General features: G+C 46.9%; 1 protein-coding gene across 2 annotated transcripts in view; it reads left to right on the top strand.

The window, feature by feature from the left end:
- Positions 1–24905, top strand: part of SEZ6 (seizure related 6 homolog) — a 77260-nt gene that overhangs the window by 18350 nt on the left and 34005 nt on the right. For both annotated transcript variants that reach the window (XM_031967715.1, XM_031967714.1), the window contains exons 2-3: positions 19652–20320; positions 21421–21554. In XM_031967715.1, coding sequence (XP_031823575.1) covers positions 19652–20320; positions 21421–21554 — 803 coding nt within the window. The remainder of the gene's footprint in view (positions 1–19651; positions 20321–21420; positions 21555–24905) is intronic.

The raw sequence follows: 24905 nt of genomic DNA, 5'->3' as shown, positions 1-24905 counted from the left end.
CCCCTGCCCTGCTCTCTGGTCCCGGACCCGCGATTCCCCGCTGTCCAGATGTCCCGTTAAAAGGACCAGAATCCGATGGGCATTTTAAGGAAGGGCCCAAGAGTTCCAGAGAGCCCCCACCGCCCCTCCATCTCCCGGGACCCCCTGGAAGCAGAAGGCGAGCCCCCCCACCACCACCACCCTTTTTTCACAGCCCTGCCTCCCTGCCTCCCTGTGGGCAGCCCAGGACCCTGAGCCGGGTCCAGACCCAGACGGTTGGAGGCAATGTCTGGCTGGTGGGGAAGGTGTGGGAACAGAAGGAGAGGTGAAGCTGCAGCAGACGGCCCCATTAATCACCCTCTCCAGCCCCTGGCTCTGCGGTGGCGAGAACATATTAGATTTTAAATTGGAAAACAGAGAGTGTGGCGGGTGCCACCAGCTCACCCGGCTGCCCTGGTCCTTTCTGTCAAGGCCTCGTGGACAGGCCTGACAACCAGTCAGATGAGAGAGGGATCCGGGGCCTCCGTCCCAGGCCTTACAGCTGGGGGAGGGGACAGGGATCCCCCTACTTTGTGGGCTTCCTCCAGGGCTGTCCTCTGGACTGAGCTGGGCCTGATGCCAGTCAGGTGGTGTTGCCAGGGGATGGATTTCCCTCTCTGGGAAGAGCCGGGTCATTTGGTCTCTGCAGGAAATCATAGAGAGATGACTGAGAGAGAGAAAAGCAAGAAGGATGCACTGGGCGTCTCTGGGTTGTTGGAACCTCCTCTAAAGGATAAATATCCTCTCTGGTCATGTTTCTCTTCGTGTACATGTGTGTGCGTATCGGAATAAGGCCAGAACTTCTTCTTTATTAGTATTTAAGACAAGAAACTCTTTCTAGGAATACAGGCCAGAACCCTGTCTTCGTCCTTCTATGTAGGGTGTGTTCCAGCGTGAAACCTAGGTTACGGACAGTCTTAGAGGATTGCCTCGAGATTCGAACCTAGATCCCCCTAACTTCCAGACTGGCTTTCTTCCAAGTCTCCCATATATGTGTGTATATTCATATTGAAGCATGGATTAAGAGCTCAGTGAGCCCCTCTCATTTATAGATGAAGAACTGGACAACAGGGGGATTGGAACTTGCCCAGAATGAGGTTAGGAAGGGAACAAATCAGGTTTATTTATACAGGGAACAAATATCAGAGGCAAGATTCAAATCTGGATCTTATGACTCCAGAATCATCCTCCTATCCCCTGTAGGACACTGCCTTTGTGCGCGTTCACGTGGGTATCCAGGTGTGAGCCTCCATGCATCCATGGATTTAATTATATACATCCTTTCTCTCTCCTGCAGAACATATATAGCAGAATATAGCTGCTTGGGGAGAAGAGCCAGAAAGCTGTGTGTCAACAACAGCTCACATTTCTATAGCCCTCTCGTTATGGCAAAAAGGTTTGGAGGGAGTTCCTCGGCGTTTTTTGTATTCCGAACCCCGTTAGCAGCAGCCTGGTGAAGTCTGTAGACCCCCTTCTAAGAATACTTTTTAAGGGCGTGAAATAAAATACACAAGATTGCAAAAAGAAATCAATTTTATTGAAATACAATTATCAAAGTATTTTTTAAGTTCCTGGATTCAAGGGGTTAAGAACCCCTGCAGTCAGGGAGATGTGGAGAAGATGAAAGGGGCCAGAATTTCTGGCACTGGGCTGGGAGAGGTTATGGGAACTGGAGCTGGTAGGGTCTTCGGACGTCACAGAATCACAGATTTTGTGAGATGAAAGAGGCTTCTGAGCCCCTCTAGTTTAGCAAACTGAAGCTCGGAAGGTCATACAGGCCAAGATTTGAACTCAAAGCCTCTGACTCCAGATATCTCCCCAAGCATGAGGGGGAAAAGGGGGAGAGAAGGGAGAATGGCTGGTCAGAGCTTCCCTTGGCCATCATTCTACAAGCAGAACTTCTGAAGTGGACATCCTGGGCAGCCATGGCCCGAGAGTCACAGACAGCCTGAATAATGTATTTGAGTAGCCCAGAAATACACAGGGGCTCTGGGGAACGATTCTGAAGAAGGTGGAGAGCACTCCCCCCCTGACTCCCCGCTGCCTTCCAGCTTCAGAAGATCTCCTGCCTCCCCCACTGTGGCTAGGCTTTCCACAGAAGTGCCCCCTGCCTTCCAAAGTGACTCCTCCCTCCTCAGCTACCCAATCAAAGCTCCGGTTCACTCAGTGCCAAACTGCTGGAAGGAAATCAGGCTAATTCTCAGATTCAAATTATTCACACTGAGGTGTAAATGGCCTATAGGCTTTAACCCTCCAAGATATTTACATTTTAAAAGAGGATCACCTTGACCCAGAAGAATCTCTGCAGGGGGAACCTTCTGCAGGTCCTTTTCCTCCCCCCCTCCCAAGTCCCCCATGCACCCCAGGGCCCCCAAGTGTCATTAACCCTTTCGTGAGGACAGATAGGTAAGAAACAGTGATGGGAAACCAGGAGAGAGAAAATGGAAAGAGTGGGGATAGACAGTGTGGTATAATGCTCAGGACTTGGAGTCTGAATTGAGTCTCAAATCTCGGCTCTGCCATTACTGTTTGTAAATCATTAAACAAGTAGGTCTTTTACCCCTCTGGGTCGCCAATAAAATGAGAGGTTTGCCCTAAATAGCCCCTGAGGTCCCTTCCAATTCAAAATCAATGATCCTACGAGTCTATCTTTCTGGACCTCAGTTTCCCTTTATGTAGAATGTACTGTTAAACCTGACGATCTCTGAGATCACTTGCCTGTGATGATTCTAAAATGTGCCCACCCGCCCAATAAATACCCTTTATTGGGAGGGGGCCTCCACTCTTAACAATTTAACACTTTGTCTAAATGAGAAAGTTAGGCAATTAGGTAATTCTCTGAGCCCAGCCGCTTACCAGCTGTGTGACCCTTGGCAAGTCACTTAATCTGCCTCAGGTTTCTCATCTGCAAAAGAGAAATAATAATAGCACCTAATTAAGGAGAGAGTTCTTGTAAAGCATTAACTTATAATATTAGCTATTGTCGTCTCAGAAGACTCTCCCTTCCTAAAGCACACAACTGAATTCTGGGAAGGGAGAGCCAGATTCTAGCTGTTTCAAAGCTGGAAAGGTTGGATTCTCCAGGCTGAACTCCAAAGCAGATGCTGCTCGCCCACCCACAAACCATCCAGAACACGCCAAGAAGTCTTCTTTGGGTGCCCTAGGGCCGTCTCCCCACTCCCAACGGATGTGTCTCAAAGGTGTCCCAAGGGGCCAGGTCCCTTCCTGGAGCTGGGGTGTCAGAAGGTCCCCTTTCTCTGCCCTTGATTCTGGAGGAAGCGGGAAGGCTAAAAGGGACGCTTCTCCATCACTCATTCTCATCTCAATGCCTTCTCTCAGTCACTCTCTGATCCCAAAGATGGGCACACACCATCACTATCTCCATCTCAAAGTGATCCCCCCTCCCTCCATGAAGCTTCTCCCTGACCCATCCATCTGAAAGTGATCTCTGCTCCTCCCATTTCTCCTATTCTTTTGCCTGTGCTTTTCTTATTCCACCTTGTTTTCTAGCTCAGAGATCACAGGTCTAGAGCTCAGAGATCATCCACTCTAACCTTTTCTTTAAAAAAAAAAAAATTTTAGTTAATTAATTTTTGTTGAGGCACGTGGGATTAAGTGACTTGACCAGGGTCACACAGCCAGGAGGTGTTAAATGTCTGAGGCCAGATTTGAACTCAGGTCCTCCTGACTTCAGGGTTAGTGCTCTATCCACTGCACCACCTAACTTGCCCCAGTCTAACCTTTTCATTGAACAGATTGTGGTCAAAGGGGTTCCAAAGTCATGCCGGTTCAGTCACCGGAGACAAGATTCCTAGCCAAATCTTCTGACTTTGGAACCCATGCTTCTTGCACCCTACAAAGCCTACTTTCTACTTCCTTCTCTCTTCCCAGCTCCTGGGATATTTAGACTGTAACCTCCTGGACAACAAGGTCTGTATCCTGGCACTGGTTGTCTCCCCCAGTGCCCAGAGAGGCGCCTTGTGATTGATGATTACAGAATTAAATGGAATTGTCTGGCACTGACAGCTGGGTGTGTACAAACAGCCTTGGAGGCCAGGTCCCAGCTAATTCAAGTTCTGCCATTCATTGAGTGGGTTCCTTCTGTTCTCTGGGCTAGTAGTGAGCACCATAGTGCTGAGAGTACCAGACCCATCTTCTTGAGTTCAAATCCATCCTCTGACACTTCTTAGCTCTGTGACCCTGGACAAGCCACTAACCTTGTTTACCTCAGTTTCCTCATCTGTAAAATGATCCGGAGAAGGAAATGGCCAACTGTTCCAGTATCTTTGCCAAGAAAATCCTAAATGAGGTTACCGAGAGTGGGACGTGATTAAATATGACTGAACAATTTCCTCCTCTGTAAAATGGGAAAGGGGCTGGACTAGATTACCTCTAGTCCTTCTAACCCTGATATTCCACGATTCCATTCTTACTCTGTTTACCTACAATAGTTGTTCATAAAATGTGTTGGGTTTATTTTTATTTGACTTTATCCCTTCCCTCGATGCCTGGGGGTAAGCAGGCAAAAGATGCTTAGAGAAAGGAGTACAGCCCAAAAAGAGAAACAGCAAGGGTCCCCTCCCCCAATCCTAAATCTTCCCATGGTAGATTGGGCTCAAATCAATAGAAATACACCACTGTCTGTTCTCCTAAGTGGTAACTCCCGGATCTGGTGATTTGCCAACAATAGCCCGCCTTCTCCTCTGAAGTCTGTCTGATGGCAACTGCCCATCTGCCCCTGATGGCCTTGGGCCAGGACACCAAGAGGCAACATTCAAGGGTCCCATCTGTCCTCATCATGGTCTCGACCTCCAGAAGGACCTATGGGGAAAAGAATGAGTCTTAACCTGGGACTCAGGAGATTGTGTGATAGTTCTGAGATGGAAAGACTAACTTCCAGCCTGGCTCTTCAGTGACTCAGTTTCCCATGCCCACTTTTTCACCCATTTCTGCTTCTTTCATGATCCATCCCTAAATCCGTATGACCATGCATTGGTCACCTTCCTCCTCAGTTTCTGCTCTGTAAAATAAATGAGTTGGACTGCATGACTGCCAAGGTCCTTCCAGCTCTAGAACCTATGTGACCTGTGACTTCCTCTGGCTCAGATCTTAGATCCACCCTAACACTATGTCTGATCTTGGTAATATTAACGCAACACAATATGTTTGTTGTTACTGAGTTGTTTTTTCAGTCATGCCAGATTCTTCGTGACCCTATTTGGGGTTTACTTGGCAAAGATATTGGAGGGGTTGGTCACTTCTTTCTCCAGATCATTTTCTAGATGAGGAAACTGAGGCAAACAGTTGGGTGACACAGCTTAATGAGTGTCTGAGGTCAAATTTGAACTCAGGAAGAGAAATCTTCCTAATTTCAAGCCCAGTGCGCTAATCCACTGTGACAACAAGCTGCCCCTTGACAAAAAAATAGCATGCATTTATTAAGTGCTTACTATATGCAGACCACTGCACCAGGTGCTAGAGAGACACAAATCCTGACAAAGGATATAAGCGGATGAGCCACTTAACCTTATTTACCTCGGTTTCTTCATCTGTAAAATGAGCTGGAGAAGGAAAGGCAAATCATGGCAGTATCTTTGCCAAGAAAATCCCAAATGAGGTTACCAAGAGTGGGACATGATTAAATATGACTGAACAGTTTCCTCCTCTGTAAAACGAGAAGGGGAATAGACTAGATTACCTCTAGTGCATATCTATATTGCATAGATCTGAAAACACTAGAGACACAAAGAAAAAGGCTATTGGGACCTGCAAAGGAAGGTCATTACCAGCTGGATAATCCTTTCCTAGAGAAAAGGAGGCATTTTGAAAGATGGGTAGAAATTCAACAGGGAAAGAAGGGCAAGGACAAGGGTAGGGAATAACAGATGATTCTAATTCCTCATGCGTTCGAGGCACTGGACCAGGTGTTGCGAGGATAACAGAGATCTTGCTTTCCGAGATCTAATTGGGGGAATAAATGTCACACACATGAAGAAAAAGCTAACTTGTAGAACAAGGTCATCTATATGCTCGGTTCTAAATGAATGGCAGAGACAACATGAAATGTAGGAAGTCATGGGGGGAGGGGGATGTCATTAGACTGGAAGGAACGGTCAGGATTCCCTGGGGGAATAAGGATTTTGGATAGACCTTAAAAAGATGATAAAAACAGTGACAACTTTCTATAACAGCCAATTATAAGTCAAGTAAGAAGGGAAGCATAGGAAATAGGACCCCATTTATGGGACCCTGTGCAAGTTAATGCCTCAGTTTCTTCTGAAGAAGCTCTAGATCTATTTATAATCCTAACCACATTCTATTATCCCTATTAAACAGTTCAGGAAACTGGAATTTAAAGGGGTGACTTGCTACAGACATATAACTCTTATGTTTAAATGCCTGAACTTGAATCCAATTCTTCGGACTAGGCGTCTGTGCAGCCCGGAAGACTCTCTAAGGAAGTCTTGACCTTTTTTAATATCATGGATTGGATTTGCAGGCTGAGGAATCCTCGGAATGATGGTTTTAAAGGCATAGAATTTCATAGAAAACTAGTAATATCAAAATATAATTATTTCTTAAATGTTTGTAGTATCTCCTCTGTCCATAATCACTCTGTGACCTTAGGTAAGACCCTTCCAACTCAGGACGACATTTTACACCGAGGACTGAATAGGTAGCACTTGAGTCGAGGTCCCAATGCTTTTAAAAGGCCAGTGGGGAGACAGATCGTTCCATGGAGGGAGACTATATCTCATGACCAAGGGCGCAGAGGTGGGCAGGTAGATGCAGTGAGCAAATCAACCTGACTGAAGGGTCTCTCCAGGACATGGCCGTCCCAATATGTCCTGCCTTGGACTGAATCAAGAGCTGAGTGCGATCCCCTGATTTATGGCCACATTCCTCTATCCTAACCACGTCTGGCTCCGGGCTGCTCACGGGAGCCATGGAGCTACCCAAGCCAGAGTAGGATGGCACCTGAGGGGGCAGGGTTGGCACTCTAACCTATTTCCCTATTTGGCCCAAGAACAGAATGCCCATTGAAAGTGGGGATTCATTTTCCCAGCCTGCTAGCCAGGGAGCCTGACTATCAGGGAGAAAAGAAAGAGAGATGCCTGTTTGGTGCCAACCTTACCAGCTGCCTGGAACCAAGCTGAACTGAGCCATGCAGGATTCTGTGGTAGCAACTGTGGTTAAGAATCTTAAAGGCTGCACAGTACACAGGAGAGAGCGTTGGATTCCGCCTCAGAGAAGGGGAGTTCCAATCCCCCCAGTGCTAGGTGGTTCCCATGTCAAACGAGGGGTTAAAGTGGATGACCTCTGACTCCTCTCCAGCTCTAAAACTAGGAGACTTCACTTTAAGTGGCAGTTCAGCAGAATAAAATGTGTGGTTTTAAAAGGCTCTCTCTGCCTCAGTTTCCCTCATCTGCCAAATTAAGGGCCTACCTTGGAGGAACTTTAAAAGCGGTCTAGTCCAAGCCCCACGTGATTTGCTCAGAGTCCTACAGGTAACACATGACAGAGGGGGGAATTTGAACTCAGAACTGCCTTATTTGAACTCAGAACTGCCTTCCCACAGCAACCCAGTAGCTGGTCATCTCACAGCACATCCAGTGGCTACTTAGCCTAATTAGGTTATTGTTAGGACCGAACGAGCTAATGGGAACAAAAAAACTTCAAAAATGATAAAACTTTATAGGGATTCATTATTTTCATTATGCCAGGTTAGAGCCTGCAGTAATTATAGGTCCCCAGGCATGAAGGTGCAATAGCGAGGGGATGTTCTCTGTGAACCACCCGGCCCTGTTCCAGTCCTGGACGGGGTGGTTCTGGGGCGAGGGGCTGGGTGATTGCAGCTTCTGTTCAGAACACTTCAGACTTGACCTCAGGCAGCCTTACTCCCAGGGCCAAGGCTGGGACGTAGCAAGGAGATGAGAGGATGACATAGGATGGCCAGCTAGCCCAAGGGAATGGTCAACCAGCACGAGAAGCCTTGCGCCCATGGGAATCACTCTTCTTCATTGCCCACTAGTTCTTGAAGAAGATGGGTCTTGGGGGGGGGGATAGTTAATGTAGGTCTTTGGGGCCAGGCACAGCACTAATCCCCTATTAAAACTTGAAAGGGGCCGGGGCACCTCCTGGATAAACTCATTAACTTTTATGGGATAATAAATGGATCCCATTAAAATCTCATTCTCACTGTGCTTGGCCAGCTTAACCTCTCAGATTCAGGCAGCCAGGAAAGGGCTGGGGGTGGGGGAAGGGCGGGGAGCAGGAGCAGTGTCCCCCACTCGGAGGTTCCCTGGGCTTGATCCTCTTGGCAAATTTTCAGCTCTTTCTGTTCCCAGCTTTTCTTGTTCTGATTCTTGGGCTCAGATACTGCCTCAACTCCTGGCTTACTAAGGAGACCAAGCAGTGGAGAGAAGGGCTAACAACCCATTTTCACTACTTACTAGCTATTTAGCCATTTATATGTCATTTAAGTTTTTTTTTTTCCTTTTCTGCGAAATGGGGAGAAACATGGAGTCAGCTAGGTGGATAAAGCATGGGGGTAGGGATTCATGAAGACCTGAGTTCAAATCTAGCGTCAGACACTTACTAGTTGTGTGAGCCTGGGCAAGTCATTTTACTCTATTTCTCTCAGTGTTCTTATCCATCAAATGAGCTAGAGAAGGAAATGGCAAACCGCTCCAGAACTTTTGTCAAGAAAACCCGCAATGGGATCACAAAGAGTCAGACATGAAGCAAATGAACGAGGGCTCAACATGAAATGACTTTCCCAGGAACACACAACTAGGAAGTGCAGGAGACAGGATTTGAACCCAGGATTTTGACATCCCAGTGTACCCCACCCATTCCAAATCCAGTGCAGCTTCCCAAAGTTCTAAAGCTCCAGAACTGTTCCTTCCTGCCCGCTGCTTGGGAGAGGTTGGAAATGGGCAGTAAAGAGGAAAAGTGATGTCCGGAGAAAGGGACTAGCCCACAGTGACACCCGTAGGAACAGACAGAGCTGCGATGTGAGCCCAGGTCCTCGATGCTACACCCGGTCCACATCCCAGATCGACAGTTCCTTCCACTGCACCAGTCTCAAAGAATCCTGGGCCGTACAGCTTAGAGACAGCTTACAGCGTCATGTTGCATGTAAAGGACTTAGCCAAGGTCATTCAGGCCTCCCGTCCGGACTTAACGTGGGAAGCTTGCATTATCTCCTCCGACTTTCTCTTTCTCTCAGCTCCGATGGTGACATAGAGAACAATGAGGGGGTGTTTACACAACCCCTGGAGAAAGATATTGAGGGTGGGGACAGAAGCCGGGGCACCTCAGGTGTGGAGGGACTCCTCCTAGTGGGAGTTTTTTTTTTTTTTGGGGGCATCGCCTGCGGGTGGTTCACTCCCAGGAGTGCCTGCTACTGCGCGGGGGAGTGGGGGAGTGGGGGAGAAGGTGCATGGGGGAGGGGAGAGAGAGAGGGAGAGAAAGAACCAGAGCAGGGAGGCAAGGAGAGAGTGAATTCACTAGGGAGGCATCCTGAATGGCTCATTAGCACTGATGAAAGCCTTTTTTCATTTAGTCTAAATACTTTAAACGGGCTCCCTCCCGTTAGTTATTTGCATAGCTTAAGCGCTAATGCAGAGGGAGGGTAGGGCTGGGAGCGAGGGCGCGGGGACCCAAAAGAAGCTGGGTTCTGCCCCCCCCCCCCACGCACGCACGCACAGACCTCCTGGGGCTGGGGGCGGGGCGAGGGGGGCGGTGGGGAGACTCCGCGGCTGGAGCCCGAGCTCGGCCCGGGAAGAAGGGAGAGCAGACCGGGGAGGGAAGGACTCCGGGGCGGAAAAGTTCCCCCCCCCCTCCTCTGACAACAAACAGAGACTATGCAAATGAACCCCCAAATTGGCAGGTCTGCTTTTGTTTTGGTTTTCCAGTCCACAGCCTCGTCTGTAGCCAGACTGCCGCATCCTTCCCCAGTGTCATCCGTCCCGGGGTCACCTCAGGCGAACGGGGTGGCCAGGATGTCGGGAGCACGTGGCCAAACGGCGACGAGGGGCTGCCACGTGCCGGGCACCGGGCGGAGCTCCGGGGCGTCAAAGCCGGGCACCGGCGGGCGGGGGGCGAGTGCTCGCGGGGCACCCGCCCAAGCGCTCCCAGCATCCCAGGAAAGGCCACACCTGAGCCCTCCCTCCGGGGGGGCGGGGGGGAGGTTGCTCTAACGGGACCGAGAGCCCACAGAGACGGGCAACACAGAGACCGAGTAAGTGCAGGCTACTCTAAGAGAAGGCACTAGGAGTGAAGATGGGAGGATGTAGGTGGGGAAGGCTAGCCCAGTGGGAGTCATCTCCAGCCCTTCTAGCTCTAGCCCCAGAGCCGGTGCCCTTGTCAGTAGCATCTCTCTTCCCCACTCTTGCCTTATAAGGCAGGGACTGAGAAGTCAGGCTGTATATATGGAGACAGGGAATCATGTCCAAAATTACAAAGACATAGAGGAGCTGGAGCAGAGGAAGATCATTTGAAATAAAAGTGTATGGATTCAAATCCCAGCGTTGATAGTATCTGGGATACCTTGAACCACTCCGGACCTCAATTTCCTGATCTGAAAAATGGGAGAAGAGATAGAGAATGGGACTATATTATCTCTAAGGTACTTTGGGGTCTAAATCCATGGATTTGTTGTGGGGGTTTTTTAAGAGTGACCAAAGTCTCTCAGACCCACAACCTCTTCCCTCTCACTCACCCCACATATCCAATCTGCTGCTAAGTCTTATCATTTCTATCCTCTCCGCATCCTCCCATAGACCTCTCCTTTTTTCCTCTAGCACTCCCCTCCACTCTGGTGTATACCCTGATCTGCTCACAGGAGAAGAGATGGAGATAAGGATGAGAGACAGAGGTTTCTAGTGCCCATCGGGGAGGGGGTAAGGAATGGTAATCAGGAAAGAAACCCTCCTGGACAGTTTCCAAAGAAAACTAGAGCGTACAGCCCGCCATGCTTTTTCTCTAGATTGGAATTCCCTTCAGCTCTGCCCTACCACACACAGAGCTCGTTCTTCTGCTCCCAAAGAGAGAAGCTGGGGGAAGGCGTTTGAAACATTGGCAAACTGATGTCAGCAAAGCAAAGGGAGTGTCAAACCCACCCCATTATCTACAACAGAAGCAAAGGGGAAGAGGAAGTAAAAAGGCAAGTGACCCAAAATGGCAGCACACTTTCGGGATCCAGAATGCTGGCTTGTGGGGAGGCCTCAAGTCATGGGGCAACCAAAGTCTGCCTTATCAATTTGGGCAAATGAATTTTCCCTTGCTTTCTCCTAATTCCATTTGATTGCTAGAAAGGGATCATCTAGGAAAAGGATATAGTCCTTAAACTCACCTGTTCCCTTGACCCTCTCTAGCCCTTGGCCCAGGCCTTCCCAAGTAGGAGAGTGTTCTGGATAGAATTTTCAGCTTTAGGCCCACTCATTGTCACAGGTCTAGCTGCAGAGATTGGGGCTTCCCTTAAGCTCCCTTGGGGGTATCTGCTGAGGTTCCAGACCAGATAGTTGAGGGAGCTCCACTTGAGCTGAGCCTTGAGAGCAATCGGGGTTCCAAAAGGGATAGCAGCATTTCAGGCATGAGACAGAGCCCTACTTGATAATTACATTATCTCATTTGATGATAATAATAATCATAGTTAATATTTATGTGGCGTTTTAAGGTTTGTACATATTATCTCGTTTAATCTTCACAACAAACTATGAGATAGATGGCATGATGGTCCCCATTTTCTAGATGTGGAAACTGAGGCTGACAGGTTAATAAACTTGTATAAGGTAACAGTATCCGAGATGGGATTAGAATTCAGGTCTTCTTGATTCCAATCTAGCGTTCCATCCACACCACCACCTAACTGCTTCACAAAAGCATTTATTAATGTACCAAGCAGTTTGCTAAATTCTGGGAGCCAGATGGAAAAATGAGACTTTTCATATGCTCAGAAAGCTCACTTTCTACAGAGGAAGGAGAAATATTTAAAGAGAGTTCAAGTGCATGTTTTAGACTCGGTAGACGGAAAGACCCCATAGTATTTGGACAGGGAAAGCAACAATCCACACAGCAAGGCCTAGAGGACCTTGGAGAGCAATAGCCAACTCAATCGTTACCCAGAGAATCATGAGTTTGGGAGTTAGGATCGAGGAAGGATTTCTGCTATCTCCAGCAAAGGTGGAGATGTGAAGGTCAGCCTCCAGCTGGCAGGTAAATGTTCAGTCTGGGCAGTCCTCAGAAATTAAGTGAATGAAGTCATGAAAGGCCCACAAATACCAAGGAATTTATACATGATCCTTCAAGTAATAAGCTTGGCCTTCTCTCTTCCCCTTCCTTCTTCCTCTGCCTCCAGACTGATGACACACACTCTGAGTTCACACTTGTCTAAGGTCATATCTATTCAGTGGACCCTAATTCCCCTTTTCCTGGGCAGTCTATGGCCTTCTGGGGAGGCTGAGGATCTGAACCTTCACCTCTCCTCCAGTTTTCTCTAGCATTGTTCAACTTTCCCCATTCCATCTCTTCCCTAAACATGCAAATCCTGTGCCTCAAGTTGATGCTAGCGAGCTTACAGTTCATGGAAGAGAAAACCTTATCACAGAATCTAAGAGCTGAATGAATGGGTGAGAGGATGAGAAAGCGTTTACTGGGCACTGTGCTAAGAGCTGGAGATACAAGATTAAAAAAAAAATGAGGCAATCTCTGCCCACGAGAGGCTTACAATCCATTTAGGGAGAAGTAACACATCTAGGGCAGCGGTAATCAGGGAAGACGGTTGAGACAGAGGAGCCACAGCAATGCTAAATGGCTCTTCAGGGAAGCTGACTGATAGGCCTTTTTCCAGAAGCAATAGTGATGTCCATTCGATTGCATGAAGAAGAGAAAGCAGCTGGGAAGATGGCTGGGATCATGTTCGGGACCACAGAAGCCTTGACATAGTGAGATCTGGATCCAGCCTTCCTCAATGGCCAGGATGCTACATCTTTCCTCCTTTTCATGGCTAAACTAGAGAAAGGTGTCTACAATCCTGAACACTCTCTTCTTTATCTTTTCATGACATTACTCTCTTAACGTCCTCCTCTTATTCAACTGACCACTCAGTTTATTTGTTGGATTTTCATCGGATTTATGGTCACTAGCCATGGGGATCCTCCAAGGGTCTTCCCTGAACGCTGTTTTGGTATCACACTTAATAGAAATGGCACCACTAAACCTTCCATAAAGATCCCTGAAGGGGCAGATCAATTTATAAAATCACATATTAACATTGTCTATATTCTATTGTTATTTTTACTTATTTTGTGAAATATTTCCCAATTCCAGTTTAATCTGGCTCAGCTTCCCTCTGAAGGCTGCAGACTACATACAATGACACATCTATTTTATATTATCTGATCTGTGATCTCATCAATTCCCATGCATCTAATCATCATCTTTATTCAGCTGGTCTCAGATCTATTCCTCCAGCGATTCTGCTGTCCTCCAGTTTGGAATCACCATTCTGGTGATCCAACCTTCCTCAATGGCCAGGATGCTACATCTTTCCTCCTTTTCATGGCTAAACTAGAGAAAGGTGTCTACAATCCTGAACACTCTTTATCTTTTCATGACATTACTACCCTCTCTTCTTCTGGACAAATGGATGTTCCATCAACATCTTAAGCCAAACACCTCCCAAAGCGATTTCCTTAACCCTCTGCCAAACCCTCTCCTCTTCTGAACTTTCCCTCATGGAGGGCACTACCTTCCTCCCAATCCCTCAGGCTTCCACTCTTGGTACTTCTCACTCTCACTCACTCCACTTAGCCAGTCTGTGGCCAAGTTTTACCATTTCAACTTTCACAATGATCTCTCATAGAGATTCCCCTTTACTTCCCTCTGTGTGCACTAACATACAACATTGGCCTCCTGCCCCCTCCCCTCCATGAGATCCCATCCCCTCACTCCATGTCTTTGTCCTGCATGTGTTCCACACTTCCAATGTTCACCCTGCTCACCTCAGCCTCATGACTTCCCTCATGATTCTCCCCAGATCCCACCTTCATCAAGTCCCTTCCCTCTGAGACTACCCTTCTCTTACGCTCCTAAATAGCTTGTGTAGCTGTTTGCAGGTTGTCTCCTCCATTAGAATGGAAGCTCCTTGAGGGCAGAGACTGATTTTCTCTTTTTCTTTGTGGTCCCAGGGTTGATTTAGCACAATGCCTGCAAATAGAATCTTAATAAATCTATGTAAACTTATCGAATCGCTGCCTTCTCAAGGGAGAGAATTTGGAACTTTAAAAAATGTTAAAGAATATTAAAATTTGTTTTTACATGGAATTAGGGAAAAATTAAAATGGAAAGAAAAACGGATGTTCATGATGACGATGAAAATACGTCGCCAATCAGGACAGGCTGGGCTCAGGGGGTGAGTGAGAAAGCTTGCGCAGTTCCTGGCCTCTGGAGCTCTGCCTGACAGCCTGGCAAACGGCCAGAGCCACGAGGAATTAGAAGGACTCTCTCAGCCTGCTTCCTCCTACTCCTCACTAGGCGTCAAGCACTTTGGCCAGAACGCGGGACCACAGGGGCGTGGGAAAGGAAAACGGGGCTAATGGGCCTTCTTCGCCTCGCGTAAGGGCATCTTGAATTGCGTCCCCCGTTCCCCCGGACCCCTCCCAGCAACTCGTAGAGACACACTGCGCCTTGCAGAGATTACCTTAACGTCTCAGAGCAGTAGGTGGTAACAGAACTGAGACTGGGAAGCAGCTGATTGCCAAATCAATTTACTTGTTTGATACGCTATCTCGATCCCATTTACCCGAGGACTCCTTTCTTCCTTCCCCCCTCCTCCCAAAGCAATCAGGGCAATTGACATGAACAGATTCCTCCCTTGGCTGCTGCACATGGTCCCTGACCTTACTGAGGACTGGGATTGTAGAAGGGGGAATATAAATTCCCTGGACATCGGAGGCAGGGACGAGTACCGAGCAGCCTTCGGAGAGGCAGGGACTGCTGGGAAAGCCGTCCGACGCCAGACCGGCCAACAAGCAAAGTTACTCTAAGCCTCTTAGGGAGGAAAAAGAACTCCTTCCTTGCACTGGATTATAACCCAATAAAGCAGTGGTTCTCAAACTTTTGTTTTCAGTATTTTTATCCTATTAAAAATGATTGAGGATCTCTCCAAAGCGTTTTCGTTTATCTGGATTATACTTATAGACATTTACCATATTGGAAATAAAAACTCTTTTTGAATTTGTAGACCCTCTAAAAGGGTTTCAGAGATCCCCAGGATACTCTAGACCATACTTTGAGAACCATTGCAATAGAGGGTAGATTGCATCCCAGAGCTGAAGGGAACCTCAGAAGCCATTAAGTCTTTTGCAGACAAAGGAATTGAGGCACACAGAGGATAAGTAATTTTTCCAGAGTCACACTGCTAGTGAGTGCCCTGGGGAAGGAAGGGAGATTTGAAGCCAGTTCTTCCTAATCCAAAATCCAATGTTATTATCAACTCTCTTCTCCCTCGGGGGTCCCCCCATTTCGGGGACCTACTTTAGCTACATGACAAAGATCACAACGTATGAATGGAAGGAAATACTATTCAGCTATAAGACGTGGGGAAAGGAATGGGTTCCAAGAAACTCTTATATGAACTGATGCCAAGTGAAGAGAGAACAAGTTACATAATAATGATACCATAAAGGCAAATAGCTCCGAGAGACTGATCAATGCTGTGACCATGGCTTCAGAAGAGTGTTAAGATAGAAGCTACCTGACAGTGAGGTGGTAGACTCAGGATGCAGAATAGTACATGCATTATTTGTCCTGGCCAAAACATGAATTTGTTTTGCTTGATTACATTTGTGTGTGTATACACAAATATATAAAGTATGTATATTGTACATATTTGACTATATTTGTTTATTTGTTTTACATATTTTTTCATGCATTTTCTTTTTCTTTCTTTCTTTCTTTCTTTTTTTTTTTTTTTTGTTTTGGCTGAGGGAATTGGTATTAAGTGACTTGCCCAGGGTCACACAGTCAAGAAGTGTTAAGTGTCTGACACAGATTTGAACTCAGGTCCTCCTGACTTCAGGGCCCGTGTTCTATCCACTGAACCACCTAGATGCCCTTATATATTTGTTTTTTCAAAATATTTTGTTTTTCTTTTTTTTAATGGTGGGAAAAGATGGGAGGGAGAGAAACTAGATTTTTGTCCATTAAAAAATTAAGTTTAATTAAATTATGTTTGAGTTGGCACAATATTTACCTTGCAGGAGACATGCATGACTGGTGAGGCAGACAGGTTGTATGCACTACAAATGAGTCACTGGGCAAAGCACCCCAAATCAAGGATGCCAGCCAGCCAACAATCTTCACCTGCAGAGACGTAGGTGAAGGCCTGAAACCCAGAAGCACCATCTGGTGTCTTACCTCTTTTATATAGAGGGGGGAGAAGGGGCACTGGAGCGCCATCTGCTCTTGGAGGTGACACATGAAGGCCAAGCCATGGCATCCTGTCAAGCTGTGCTCCTGCCAGAGGACACGGAGCCACTTGTTCCACGTGTGATCTCCAAGGCCCGACGCATCCTCAGAGTCTGGGGGTGCCTAGGCAGCTCTTCATGGAGAAAGTCAGGTCCCCACGTCCTTTTCTCCCTTCATCCTTCCTTCCCCCAGCCCAAGCCCATCTGTGAAATTCTTGGTTCTCACTCCCCAGAGCTTCCAGTCACCGGGAACGTCAGAGCTGTCATACTCTTGAGAACAGAATGTGTGCCATCTGTCCAAGCCCTACCCTTTCTGCCCGCCTGCCAATTCACGGGGTGGGTGCGAGCCTGCCCAGAGGCTGGCGGCCCCATTTCCAGACAAGCAGAAGACCTGATCGTCTTTCAAACTGGTATCCCCTCCATCCTCCTTTCCTGCTTCTACTTCCCTGCCCGTCGTCTCATTAGCTATTTGTGGAACCATTTTGAAATAGACACAGATCAAAAACTCTTTTTGCTTCTTCCTGTATGGGAAGGTCTGGATAACCTGCAGCATCTGCTGGAACAGGGGGACCCTTGAGGCTGAGGGTCCCTGATCCCAAAAAGCTTACCTCCCCTGACTTCACCCCGCCCTCCAAGCTCCTCCTGTGGCTGGGCTACAAGAAAAGGGATCTTGAGGGTTCTAAAAGACCATGAGTTGGGCAGCTGTCAATAGAACATGTAGTGGAAGTTTTTAATCATATTTCTAGTTGCTGGAACCCTTCCTGGATCCTCACTAGAGTCCTGGGCACTCCAAATATGACCTTCAGAAACCTTTCCCAATCCTAGCACCTTCCCTCTGTTAATTATTCCCAATCTATTCTGGCTACAGCTTCTTTGTTTGTAGCTGTATGCTGTGTCCTCCATGAGATTTTGAACTCCTTAAGAGAAGGGACTGTTGGGGCAGCTAAGTGGCGCAGTGGATGGAGCACAAGCCCTGAAATCAGGAGGACTTGAGTTCAAATCTCGTCTTAGATACTTAATACTTCCTAGCTGTGTGACCCTGGGTAGGTCACTTAACCCCAATTGCCTGGGGGGGGGGGAATATATATATATATATATATATATATATATATATATATATATATATATATATATAGTGTTGTATATCCTGAACCGCTGGCACAATTAATAAATGCCAAAAAAAAAAAAAATATATATATATATATATATATAGTGTTGTATATCCTGAACCCCTGGCACGATTAATAAATGCCTCTTGGCTGACTAGGGGCAGCTAGGTGATCCAGTGGATATTGGTCTTGGAACCAGAAAGGCTCATCTTCCTGAGTGACCTCGGACACTTACTAGCTTTGTGACCCTGAGCAAGTCCCTTCAACCTATCTGCCTCAGTCTCCTCATCTATAAAATGAGCTGGAGAAGAAAACAGCAAATCAGTCCAGTATCTTTGCCCAAAAAAACCCAAATGGAGTCGGACACGGCTGAAACCACTGAACAACAAACTTGACAGACCAACTCATGTTTGTATCTCCAACTTAATAAATGTTTATCAACTGACTGACTGACTGACTGCTTCTGGGCAAGTCAGCTTGACTCCTGAATGTCATTTCATAGCCACCCTACAATTCAAGAAGGGCAAGAAGAATACAGGGAGAGAACAAGTGAGAAACATGGAAGTAGGGGTCTTTTGGCAAATATTTAACAACTGGCTTTGAGATGAGGGGTGGGGGATGTAGGCTGTCACACTTTTAAGTTTACTTTGAATTGTTAATGTTTTCTCTATCACTTTCTCTCAAGTCTAGACAATCAACAAAACAATAAATCAAATTCTGACTTGCAGTTTGCTGTTTCTAAGGTGTAATGTTCACCCTGGAAATTTAACCATCTGCTCTCACAAGCTGTACAAGTCGGCTCTAATAAACCACTGAATAGAACTAATGAAAGGTTTGGGGAAAAGGACCCTCTGAGGAAAAAGTGAAATAAATGTGTCTTAATGTGGACCTAAAAGGGGGGATCTGGCTGATGGAGGACCCAGAAAGAATGTTCTGAATATGAAGGACTAATTTGCTAAGAATCAGAATCGAATGGCCACTAAAAGGGCAGAGGATGAATTAAAATATGAGCTAAGACTGAAGTTAACAGGTAGCAGGGGAAAGAGAAACAGGGGGAGAAGGGACCCAGGAAACCCAGGCTCCAGTCTCAACCCTGACAAGCAGTGATTTGACCACTCTGAGCCTCAATGTCCTTAGGAGAAGGAGAGGGTTGAACAAGATGGACTCTAAGGTTCCTTCCAAGGGAGCATTAGGTGGCACCATAAGGCACAGAGCACCAGGCCTCGGATCTGAGTTCAAATCTGAACTCAGAGGCTTATTACCTGGATGATACTAGGTAACTCACCTGACCAATATAGGTCTCAATTTCCTCATCTGTAAAATGAGGTTGGTTAGACTAGGATTGTAACACAGTAGAAAAAGCCCTGAATTCAGAGGCAAAGAACCAATCAGACAATCAACGAGCATTTATTAAGCAAAAGTGACACAGTCTCTGTCCTTAAGTAGCTGACATTCTACCAAGGATCTGGAGTCAGATCATGGTTCTGCTCCCTACCCAGGGGACTCTTAGATGATTTATTTGCTGTCTTTGGGACTCTTATTTCTAATGTGGAAATAGAGAAGGAGGCTCTAATAAATGATGTCTTAGTCTTTTCCAGCTCTGATAATGAGAGCTTAAATTTCTCTATGTTCTGCTAAGGTTTGGAAAACTATTTTGCTTTCATTATTTAATGAGATCCTCACAATAAGCCTATTGTGTATATATTCCTCTCATCATTTTTACCAATGAGGACCCTGAAACCCAGAGAAGTGAGTGAATGGCCCCCTATCCCACAGCCGGTAAGCGTCAAAGGTCCAACCCAGGTTCCTACCTCTAAGACTGGATCTATCTGCTACTGCAGGTGGAGGGGGCTAGGAGTTCCAGCTGGGAACTAGTGCTTCCTTTATCAGTAAAATCACAAGTCTGGGGCCACTCCCTATCCCCTAGTGCCGGCACACAGTAGGTGCTCAGGAAATGATGGGTGATTGACCGACTGGTATTTACCTGACATAGCATACCTTAAGCCTCAGACTCTATAGAAATGTGAGCTGGGATTTTTCTTCTTCCAGGAGTCTCCTCTGAGATCCAGAACCCAAGGAGCGCAGAGATGGACCCTGAGCTGACCGTGGCCCCCACACCTGAACAGCCTGAGGGAGGGGTCCACTTTGTTAGCACGGCCCCAACCTTGAAACTGCTCAACCACCACCCACTGCTGGAGGAGTTTCTCCAGGATACCCAGGCAAAGGAGGAGGAGCTGAAGCCGGGGCCCTTCCTAAATCGAGGAGCTGTCCCCTTCCAGCCTAATGCACCGACCCTCTTTAGCCCCAGTCCTCTGGCCCATCTGGCCCACCAAGATGACCGCCCCATCTTTACCAACCCCACCCCAGCCATGGCCCCAGGACCCACGTACACCCTGGGGAGGGCTGGGCTTCAGAGTCCAGAGCCCGCATGGCCTACCGTACCCATCACCATGGCTCCTCCGCCAGGGCCAGGAGTAGCTGTGCCATCTTTGGCCCAGGCCGAGGTGCCCGTGACAGCACCTCCCAGAAGTGCATGGATGGTGACTCATGACGTGCCCATGGACCTGGCCCAGCCATGGGTCCCAGAAGTCATGCCCCCTCAGGCCAGAGACCCCGGGGCAGGGGTCCCTGCTGCCACCACTGCTTCGGGGGACGATGAGGAGACCACCACCACCACCATCATCACCACCACCACCATCACCACCGTGCAGCCATCAGGTAGGGCCCCCCCCCCGGAAGTGTCCTGGGAAAAGGGCTCCCCAAAGCCATCCCTTAGTAAAGCCAGGGGCTTCCACAAAGGGGGGTTTCCATTGCTGGTACTAGAGGGAAGGGGAAAGGGGAACAAGCATTTATGTAGCACTTACTACATACCAGGTGCTGTGCTGAGCACCTGACAGACATCATCTAATTTGATCCTCACAATAACCTTGGGAAGTGGGTGCTCTTATGTCCCCATCTTACAGTTGAATATCTTAGGTGATCGAAAATGAAATGAATCTGAATTTGAGTCTTCCTGATGCCAGACGCAGCATTCTATCTGAATAGAATAGATTCTAGTGGCCACTATTGGAAACCAAGCTTCTTGGCCCTAATAAGAGACTGGTAAGAAAGTCTGAGATCGCAGGTCCACCAAGCACAGGGGCTTGTTCACAAGAGACACTTCATAAATAACTGGTAAGAGGCAGCATAAGAGATTGGCACAATGAGACGGGTCTCAAATCCTGCCTTGAACAATTACCATCCATATAACCTGAGATAAGTCATACCCACTGAGCCTTGGTTTCCTCCCCTGTAAAATGAGGGTTTGGGCTCAGGTGAGCTCTGAGCTAAAAAAGGAAAAAACAAAATAAAGAAAAAAATTAAAAACAAAATATCAGCTATTATAGCTGATAGACTGATGACAGATGGTCGTCATCAGGGTGGAGGTGATGAAAGTGAATGCTTGAGTTTGCTTTCACCTTAAGGACAGGGCTGGGGCAAAGGGGCAAAGCTCCATGATCTGTGCCCGCTGCCCTCTTCTCCCACTAGGCTATCCCCATAGGCAAAGGCCAGGGTGCCCTGGGACCCAAGAGCCATCAGCAGCAAGCCTGCCACTCCCAAGCCAAGAAAGGAGCAAGCGGCTTTTCCAACCTGCTTCTGCCAAGAAGAGGCTGTGAATCTGACAGGTCACGAGTAGAAAAAAGGAATCCTGGGTCCTAACAGTCCCGATTCTACCTGGATTCAATACTTTCCAAGTTTCCTTCCTAAGATGGGCCATAAAATCTCCCAGGATGCTCAGGATAACGATGGGTTTCCTTTTGTTTCCACCTGGTTTGTAGCTCCTTGTAGCTGGAATTTCACAGGACCTCAAGGCTCTCTGAACTCTCCAGAAGGACCCAGCTCGTCGGAGGACAGCAGCCTGGATTGTTTCTACTACATCACCGTCTATCCTGGCTATGGTATAGAGATTAAGGTGAGTGAGGGTCCCCGGAGCACCAAAAAGGGGAGGGAGTGGGAACACAAGTATTTATCGCACCTACTATGTGTCAGCCACTACTGAAAGCACTTGTATTAATTAATTTGATCCTAACAACATCCTTAAAAGGTGGATGCTTCAATAAGTGTATAAATATGTATATATAGTGGATTTAACATATATTTTGACATGTTTAACATATATTAGATTACGTGACATCTAGGGGAGGGGACGGGGGAAAGGAGGGGAAAAATTTGGACTACAAGGTTTTGCGAAGGTCAATATTGAAAAAATTACCTATGCATATGTTTTGAAAATAAAAAGTTTTAATTTTTAAAAAGGTAGATGCTTTTAAGATCCTCATTTAACAATTGAGGAAACTGAGGAAAAGACTTGGAGTCATAGTGCCAGTCAATAATGTCCAATGATATTGGATTTTAACTCAAATCTTCCCAAGTCCAAGGCAAGCTTTCTAGCTACCACACATCCAGCTGTTCCACTGAAGAAAACTGGGGTCAAGGAATAAGACAAAAGACTGAGAGTCAAGAAGATGGACAGTGTCAAACTCAGATATATAGAAACGGGAGCTGCTGGACTGCACCCTGGCTTGGCTTTAAAATGTGATGTTATTGATGATTTGTTGTATTTTTATTTATTTTGTTCAACATTTCCCGATTACATTTTAATCTGCTTCTGCCAAGAAGTACTGTGGGTGTGAATTTGACAGATCTTGTGTAGAGAAAAAAAAATCCTGGGTCTTAATAGCCCTGATTCTACTTGAATTTAAATCTTAGATACTTCCCAGCTGTGTGACCTGGACAAATCTCTTTGCTTTTTGCTGCCTCAGTTTCCCCATCTGTAAAGAAATAAGATGAAATTCAATGATCTCCAAGGTCACCTCCAGCTTTGGGGCTATGAACCTATAACCTCCCTGAGCCTCAAGTCTCTGATCTGTAAAACATCAGTAATAAACCCCAAACACTCCACTTCACCAAGGGAGGTTGTCTGGCGGATGAGTGGATAAAAGGAAAAAACTTCAAAAATAGTAAAGCACTATATGTAGATGAAGGCAGATATGGCGCCAAGAGCACCGGGCCCAGAGCCACGGGACTCAAATTGGAGTTTCTCCTTCACAACTCCACATGTGATTGTGTCATCTCGGGCTAGTTACTTCACTAGAACAACCCCAATCACCCTCGCTGAGCTCTTGGGACCTTCCTGGCCCCATCATTCTATGGGTTTACTTTAGAGTTGGTGGTCCCCAGTTTAAAAAATCACAGAATCATATATCCAGAGCCAGCAGGGCCCTTCTGGAGCTCATAGGTCCAACCTTCTCATTTAACAAAGGGGGGAAATGAGATTGAAGAAAAGCAATTGGACCAAAACCATTCTGGCATACGGACACTAGCGTTTGAGCCAAGTCCTCTAACTGTAAATCCCTTGCCCTTGCCACTGGTCCATGCTGCCACAACCCCGGTCTTTGCCTGTTTGATGACCAAAGCCAAGTCGCTTAACATCCAAACCTCGGTTTCCTCGATTGTAAAATGAAGAAGTTTCCATCTCTAGAATCTATGGTCCTGTGATCCCTCTCCATTGGGAATAAAGCAGATTTCTATTCATCCATCTTTCAAGGAGCTAAGTCCCAATGCCCCAAGCCACGGTGTACTGAGAATACAGGTACCCAAAGCCAGAGGCTAAAATATAGCTTAGAAAAAAAGTCAGTTAGGATCTTGGTAGGAATTGGGGAGGGGGCAGTCAGGTCTGACCCCAGGCCTCGGCCATCCTATCTTATCACCCCCTTTCCCATTAAACATAGGTCATTCCTCTTCTGAACCAAGTCCCGCAATCTTGTTGCAATCGCCTGAGAGGGAAATTAGTAGCAGGGGTTACCCAGACACCCTCTCCCACCATAAGCCATTAGCACTCAGTGCTGCTTAATTAACGTAATTAATGTAAAATCATCACCTAATGAGAGGTGGCACCGGCTGTGTTTCTCTGGGTAGAACAAGCCAGCTGCAGGTGTGGGGGAAGGGATGGAGTGCTAGGTCCAACCGGAAGCCCCTTTTCCTTCCTCCTGGACCTACTCTGAGGCACGTTCCTGCCCCATTGGGTCCTGGACAAAAAGAAAAGCAGCAGAATCTATTCCCAAAGCAGGCAGAGATGTGGCACTCTCCTCTCCTCTGCTTTGCTCTCCCTATCTCCTATGCTGTGGGTATAGTGAGTTCCCTTGCAAGTAGCCTAGCCATCTATACTTGTGCGTGTGTGTGTGTGTGAGTGTGATACACAGTTTTTTCATCAGAATTCAAAAGCCGTTACCAAGCAACAACAAAATTAAGAACTGCCACGTCCCCCAGACTGGTATTTCTAAAATGCCAGGCAGAAGCCCACTCCCCCACTCTTTCCTTCCTCCCCTTCCCCTTGTTGAGAAGTTAATGGAAAGATAATCAGTTGACTGTACAGATGGGACTATACAGAGGGACCTCCTCAGCATGGAAGTTAGCAGGTTGAGGATGGGGGATTGAGAAACAAAATGAGGCTCAGAACGGGGCCATTGAGTGTCATGGCAGATGGTGACTTCTCGGGTAACCTTGGTTGAGCGAGTCTCTCCAAGCCTTTGTTTCCTTATCTGAAAAATAAGGGGGTTGGTTCAGAAGAAGCATTTTTAATGTGGAATCTGTGAACTTCTTAAAAAGTATTTTGATAAACAATTTCAATAGAATCACTTTCCTTTGTCATCCAACATATTTTATATTGTGCATTTAAAACCATGATTTTGAGAAGGAGGCCGTAGTTTTCCCCAAACTGGGGTCCAGGGTTGTTCCAAGTCACAAAAAGGTGTAGAATCTCTAGTTTATATACTGCCTCTATTTATAAATCCCATAGTCCTTTGGTTGGTCTAATGAGGGAGGGGTGCTTATTACTACAGGCAGCAGGAAGTTGAAGTTGGGGAGCTCAGTGGTGGATGGGACATAAGTGCCAGAAACCTGCACTAAAAAATAATGACACTTATTATATTTGTATTCAAGAAAACCGGACTCGGCTCTTCTCCCCTTTAACACGTACCCTTCAGAGTACAGGATTGGGAGAGGAAGGGCTTTTTGTGAAATCCCCTCCCTCCCTCCTTTTTTTTTTTTTTTTTTTTTTTTTTTTTTTGTTTCTTTACCCCATCAAGGCTGCCAGAGATGTCTACCTATATTAAATCTCCTGATAATAGAACACCAAAAGAAATAACCTCTCATAAAGAATACGTGACTGGGAGTCTGAAGGAGGATATTAAATCCCATCTCTGCCACAAACTAGCTACGTGACCTTGGACAAGTCACAATTTCTCAGAGGCAACTAAGACAA

The sequence above is a fragment of the Sarcophilus harrisii genome, chromosome 4 (assembly GCF_902635505.1).
Source record: "Sarcophilus harrisii chromosome 4, mSarHar1.11, whole genome shotgun sequence".
Taxonomy (NCBI): Eukaryota; Metazoa; Chordata; class Mammalia; order Dasyuromorphia; family Dasyuridae; genus Sarcophilus; species Sarcophilus harrisii.
Note: the sequence above shows the minus strand (reverse complement) of the source record. Positions and strands in the feature narration are given on the sequence as shown.